Source organism: Priapulus caudatus, unplaced genomic scaffold (assembly GCF_000485595.1).
Source record: "Priapulus caudatus unplaced genomic scaffold, Priapulus_caudatus-5.0.1 Scaffold113, whole genome shotgun sequence".
Classification (NCBI taxonomy): Eukaryota; Metazoa; Priapulida; class Priapulimorpha; order Priapulimorphida; family Priapulidae; genus Priapulus; species Priapulus caudatus.
In genome coordinates this window covers 311702-318700 of record NW_014577174.1, presented here as the reverse complement: position 1 = coordinate 318700, position 6999 = coordinate 311702, and the positions used below count along the sequence as shown (strand labels likewise).

Sequence of the window (6999 nt, the reverse complement as noted above, 5' to 3'; positions counted from 1 at the left end):
AATAGGTATATTGTTTCTCAAACCACATACGCTCGCACAGAGGCACGCAGACGCGTGCTCGCGCACTCCCGTCCGATCTCCCTCACAACCAAGAACCTTCCCCTTAAAATTACGAAAGAAATGCCGACACAAGATTGATTCACATACCTATTTTAAGTATTTCCGTTTCCGCAAGTAGCATTATATATGCCGTGTTCTTGACTAAATATACTCTGCCGTATTCAGCGTCACACCTTTCCCAAACCAATATCATCTGTGCTTGCCATTACCGCGTCGCCAGCCCTCCATAGTATACACTATACACCTGTGCGTAACTATATTATATCATACGGTTATCTACTGTGCCTTCTTATCTTACGGTACATTACAGTACAGTATCTTAGGGTGCTTACACTTCTAGCGTATCGATATTCCGTGTTCCCTGACACGTTATGTGGAGGATTCCCAGCGTATAGGCTGTGACAAAAATCCCCGTAGTCCTTCTCTCGGACCGTGTATACGCGACTTGTCTTTACAGAGACATAACTTTAGCCGCGTATTCTAACCTCGTTTCCATGCGTTAAACGTGACGCATGATACGTTCGCGTAGGGCCCTCTTCGCCCTTTATCACACGCGTGCCACGGCTATCTATCCTAGCCCGTGTAACGCTCTCTAGACTCTATGCACCCTATAACGCTCTATTGTGGCACAAACCGTCCGCACAGGCAATATCGTCAGTATACTTAGCAGTCAGGCGACAGTAAACAGCGTGAGCACAGCGAAATGTATACTAGGAAAATTGCAACACTTACCACGGCATTATATATCTTCCTCTTCTTTCTTCCAGCTTCTTCTCTCGGCTTCCGTTGCTCTGTCTGCTCCGGCGTCTCGGCATTGCCTTCTTTCCTTCCGTCTCTCCCTCTCTCTCTTCTTCTGTCTCTCTTGCTCTCTCGTCCGCTCTCCTTTTAACTCGCTCCAATCTTCTTCTTCCTTCTCCAGTTTTCTTCCGTGGCTCCGTGGCTCGTGAATCGTTTGTAGCATCTTGCGTTATGTCCGCAAACCCGGTTCTAACTGTCGACGGCGCCAAAATGTAACGACGAAGATGACGTTACCCGTTTAAATGTAGATCTGTTGTAGCGATGAATAATGAAACTCCAAACTCCAAGCAGTAGTGTTCAGCAAAATAGTATATTGTTTCTCAAACCACATACGCTCGCACAGAGGCACGCAGACGCGTGCCTCGCGCACTCCCGTCCGATCTCCCTCACAACCAAGAACCTTCCCCTTTATACATTTCTAGATAACAAAGAACGTCGGCTCGCGCCCAGACAACCGACATATGCTGCCCACATGTACAACAACTCCCTCTCAACCGTTTCGCATCTCCATCATCCATACTACAACAACCACGCTACCGCCGACCAACACATTATGCAACCCCTTGTCGCGACAATTCTAAACACAACTACTATTTTACCATCTGCAAACCATACTTTACACAACTGCCAACTCGGTACGAGTGGACCGGACACCAGCTCTAGTACTATAGCCTGCGTTCAGTAACTGCCGCAGGCCGTTACTGAACGCGGGCTATAGTATTAGAGCTAACACTGAGTGATAGTGATAGGGTCTATGTTCCCCAGGGTACTATCGGAGGGTACCCTGGTTACGGTTCGATATATCGGAAAGTACCTCAGGGTACTATATGATATGTCGCTGCATACCCTGCATTGTCCCACCGTACCCTGACTTTCAGCCAACTGATGTCGTAATACATACACTCTGTCAAGTTACCACATCACATAGAAGAAACCTCAAAACATTGCAATCCAATAAAAATGTATGCTATGTTTGACTATATTTTTCTTTTTCCTTTTTTTTAAACGAAGAGCTAGCTTTTATAATTTAGTTTTACAACATCGGAAATACATCGGTTACAAGTCAGGGTACGATGGGACAATGCAGGGTACGCAGCAACATATCGTATAATACCCCGAGGTACTTTCCGATATATCGATTCGTACCCAGGGTACCCTTTGATAGTACCCTGGGGGACATAGACCTTATCAGCAACACTGAGTCAGGTGACAATGTCAATGACGTGTGACACTGTCACTGACACTGACAGTGACAGGTCACCAAATGCTAATTATCAGTATCACAACTTATGCTACTACCTAGAGACTATACTGCAGTAAACAGCCGTTCTTTAGTAATTTACGTTCCATTGAAAGCAAAACGTAAAACAACACTGACTGACTGAGGACATGAAAGTGAAACCCTCGTTCCGCGCAATTACCATGTACCCTCTGTGTAGCATATTTCAAGTAGCTTTTCGTCACTTGCCATCATGTAGCGGAGCAATGACTACAGCAAAAGAGCTTGTTAGTTTGGATAGTATGACCAAGTGTTGAATAACACCTAGACTAAACTCTTGATCCATTTCCTAGTAGTCAGCTACAACATGCAGTGCCATTATAATATGGACTTGTTCTTTATGTTTTCTCTCATAAAAAACTACCAGGAACCCATCCTACATATCCAACCAGAAGGTGACCCGACCTGTCAGGTTGTGAGTTCCAACAGAGTCACCCATATGTTCATTCAAAGAATCATTAAAGAAGACGTTCCCATGATCAGCTTACTCGACAGGATGACTTTATCTCCTATATAGCAGTAAAGCAAAGCATGTTAGGGGTCGTTCACAATTATCAACATTTTCACAAGCGTACAAACCATACACTTTTTCGAACCCCCCCCCCCATTCCCCCCTAAAAGTGTACGAAGAAAAATGTTGATTTTTTTTCACACTATTCTACATAGAGATACATGTATATGAATTACATGCAAAACCTGTTATAACGAGCACAGATATAACGAAATCTTGATATAAAGAATGAAAATTTTCTGGCACAAACAAGTGGAAACAGATCAAAATTATTAAATACTGTTTATAATAAATGTGATTTTATTAAGCCGGGGCTCGGCGCGTCGCGGCGTGAGGATGCGCGCGATGCCGGCTGGGGCGCAGCTATTACTATTAAAACTTGAATCAATATATAATGTTCTTTTTTACAGGTCGCTTTGGAAATCAGGCAGACCACTTTCTAGGATCACTAGCGTTTGCACATGGGTTAGACAGAACATTAATTCTTCCACCTTGGATAGAGTATCACCACGATAGAAGCTCTAGAGTATGTATTCGTAGTTGTAGTTATCTTATTGCCTATTTACTTTTTGTCTCATGATATATATGTCATTTTGACGAGTGATGTTTTACTCATTCTCTGCCTTAGTATCAAACTTACCTATAGCTGCGAAACAATAAATGTATTGATACAAAACATTCATCAACAGACTGAATCTTTTGCACTTATCCCAAATAATGAAATTTTCTAGGAACAAGAATAATTGAGAACGTTTAGTGAAAGGTATTCACTAATAGTACTAATAGTAATTAAGAATTTTTGATAAATAGTTATTACTGACATAATGATTGCCTGCAAATTACATTGAATAACATCACATGTACAATTTGTGACATAATGCATTCATATGCCACGTGAAAACACATTGTTAAGAGCACGTGAGAAACGTGTATTTTTGTTTAATAAATAGTAAATTGTCTAGTTGGGGGCATTCACTTGTTGGGTATTTGATACAGGTAGAAATGGTTCCATTTGACACATACTTTAAAGTGGAAGCATTACAGGAATACCACAGAGTTATAACCATGGAGAAATTCATGAAGCTATTTGCAGCACGAGTGTGGCCAGTAGGCCAGAGAAAGTGTAAGTTGAGCAAAATAAATCAAGTTTTTTTTTCTAGGCTTGAGTTTATCTTTATTATCTAGATTGAAAAATACGATCCTAGTTGCATGCAAGTCCCAGTAATAAATGTGGTAAAAATATCTGCTGTTGAAATCTGGTGAGTGAGAGATTCATGGCCTCAAATCCATTTGAAATCAGAACACAAGTTGGTCAGCAAGTAATATATCTCTATTTTTGTTAATAACCTTACACAGATAATTGGATTGACTTCTTCATAACTTCTAAGCATACACTGACAGGTTACACAAAATGTTATTTACACAAAACTTTTTACTCACAGCATTGTGCTACATGGCACGCAAGTTCAATGACGACATGATCGACAATGATTGCAATGCGAAGGATGGCAACCCGTTCGGACCATTCTGGGACAACTTTGGCATCAACTTTGTCTCATCCGAGTTCCACCAACCACTCTTCTTCAACACTCAAGATGTACATATCCTTGATGCATGGCAGGAGAAGTAAATGCATAACTAACCTGTCAACTTGCTTACAAAAATGGGTGTGCCACGTTGTTCAAGACTGGGAAAGGGGCAACACAAACTGCCGTGTTATGTGAATGGAGTCTGTAATAATTGTATCCTACAGATGGTATATAATAACTACCAGGGTTTGTGGAGTGGTAAGAGAGTCCATAGTAGTAATGGAGGCAGTGGTAGTATCAGATTCCAATAGGCATTTAGGCAGAAGAACTGTTGCGATTGTTGAATAAAGTTGGCTTCCGCTTCTCATCTCTAGGTTTCCGGCAGCGACGCATCCGGTGCTGGCATTCACCGGTGCTCCTGCATCATTCCCCGTTACTGAGGAGAACAGGCACCTTCACCGCTATTTGCAGTGGTCGAAGAAATTCGACAAAGAGTCGGATGTGTTCATTGAAGAGAATTTTCCCAATCGCACATTCGTTGGCATTCATCTCCGGAATGGAATCGACTGGGTAAGGGTGTATTTGTTAGGCCTGAGGCTGGGTGCGGGCACCTTTTGGTGGGTTCCCAGTGTCTAAAGTTTTCTTATATAAAAATTACTATTCATAGCAGATAATGCAAGCATATCATACATGTCTCCCTGTGGTGCTGTTCTTCATAATTTGCTTATAATTAAAGACCTGAGATACATACTGTTTAGATTAAGCTGCCCATTAATCTAATCTTTTTGTTCGTTGGCTTTACATACGTATTACGTAAGATTAGCTATCATTGAGTATGAGTATCATTTCATTATGAAATGCATTCATGTACAATAATCCTTGGTTGCGACACTGACATGTAGATTTATTCTGTATACTGTTAAATATGTCTATAAAAAGCACTCGGGCGAAATGCATTTATATTGAATCAGGTATTTTGGAGTTTTTATTTTTTATTTCGGAATGGTAGTACGATACATTTTCTGTATATTAGGGTGATACACTAGCAGGGTGTGTGGCAGCATCCTCTAAGCAAACACATTAATATTTCTGCAGCAAACCATTCGGAATTGCGGATGCGGGATTGTGAACCTGTATCCTTTATAGACGGTGGAGTCTTAGAAGTGTCCGTTCTAATAGAGATGACCGGTAACAAAGGTTCGACTTTATTCGTCCTCCACAGAAAAACGCGTGCGAGCACATTAACATGAGTCCGAGCTTGTTTGCCGCGCCGCAGTGCCTCGGCTACAGGCGCGAGAACGGCGATTCCTACGCTGAGCTTTGCGCGCCGCCACGACACATCATACTCACACAGGTGAAGAAAGCACTGAAGAAGATGAGAACGGGAAATCTCTTTGTCGCAACTGACGTTGACGCCATGGTTCACGATTTCAGGAAAGAGTTGAGAGCCATAAAGGTGAGCGATATGTGGGGTATAACTCGAGTGAGTTAAATATACAGGTTTAATTTGGTAACGTTTTCCTTTTTTTGGTACTCTGAATAATGTTACGAGGAATGAACTTGTGACGATGGACCAAGAGGCCATAGTGAGAGATATTGTATAGTGCTACGATAATCATGTGTACGATTATAACACGTGGAGAAAGTTATGACTAAGATTATTACGGGTGAAATTTTTTTGACAACGACCCGTTGGTCAGCCGGTTGCACCAAAACTGTTACTCATCCTGAGACTGCAATATCATTCAAACTTTAAATTACAAAAATGCAAATTCAAATGCATTTTATGGCTCAGATAATGTCAAACTATACAGACAAAACCGTGAAACTGATGCAATTCAAATAGCACCGTAATGCCAGGAGTGCATATATGAATATATAGCAGGGTGCGAAATTAACGGGAGTTCGGAGTCAAATACACCCTGATTTACTGTCGGACTCCCTGATTTGACATATGCAAGAGTCCGTGTGACTCCCTGAAAATTCTGCGATACTGACTAGTTCGTTCCGGAGCACGGCCTCGCAGAATTACCGTATTTTTTCAGCTAATGTCCCAAGAAAATTTGGCAGACGTGCAATTGCATGAATCTTAAAAATAAGCATATGCGTTATTGTTAATATCTTTAATTTTGAACCTCAGACTGCGGACTCCCTCTATTTGCTGCGGACTCCCTCTTTTTAAGGGTAGGGCATGTGGGGAGTCCGTTGGACTCCAGTGTTCAAAAGTTAATTTCTACCCCTGTATAGTATTTTTATTTACTCCTGATCATCCTACTATTGTCTGCAACGCAACTGTACATTTTACAGCAACTTCTTATCACCATCCATGGTCACCACCACTCTTATGCATTGACGAAGTTTTGTTACTCAGATAATATCAAATTATCCAAGCAAAACTATGAAACTACGATAACTCCCATGCGCATAATGCCACACTACCTTCATCTACAATACACAGGTGTTCGTTTCGTTATCAGGGTCTGAAGGTCGTGCGCGGTCACGCCGACTCGCCGCATCTCGACCTCGCCGTCCTCGCCAAGTCCACCTACTACATCGGCAACTGCATCTCGTCGTTCTCCGCGTTCCCGAAGCGCGAGCGCGACGTCGCAGGCCGGCCGTCGGCGTTCTGGGCGTTCCCGAAGCACGAGTACGTCACGCCGGAGAAGGACCTTCACCTGCAGGTGATCAGCGAACACGACGAACTGTAGCGCACGGCTATTCGTTCACCGGAGCGCGTGACCAAGCTCTCTCTCCCTCTCTCTCTCGCTGGCTTTCTCTCTCTTTCTCTCTCTCGCTGGCTTTCTCTCTCTCTCTCTCTCTCG

At 42.6% G+C, this 6999-nt stretch overlaps 1 protein-coding gene across 1 annotated transcript in view; it reads left to right on the top strand.

Moving 5' to 3' along the window:
• The window catches only part of LOC106805429 (GDP-fucose protein O-fucosyltransferase 1-like), a 9167-nt gene extending 2168 nt beyond the window's left edge, over nucleotides 1–6999 (top strand). The window contains exons 2-7 of the mRNA XM_014807009.1: nucleotides 3059–3174; nucleotides 3645–3771; nucleotides 4091–4274; nucleotides 4552–4747; nucleotides 5400–5633; nucleotides 6655–6999. Coding sequence (XP_014662495.1) covers nucleotides 3059–3174; nucleotides 3645–3771; nucleotides 4091–4274; nucleotides 4552–4747; nucleotides 5400–5633; nucleotides 6655–6885 — 1088 coding nt within the window. The 3' untranslated portion in view covers nucleotides 6886–6999. The remainder of the gene's footprint in view (nucleotides 1–3058; nucleotides 3175–3644; nucleotides 3772–4090; nucleotides 4275–4551; nucleotides 4748–5399; nucleotides 5634–6654) is intronic.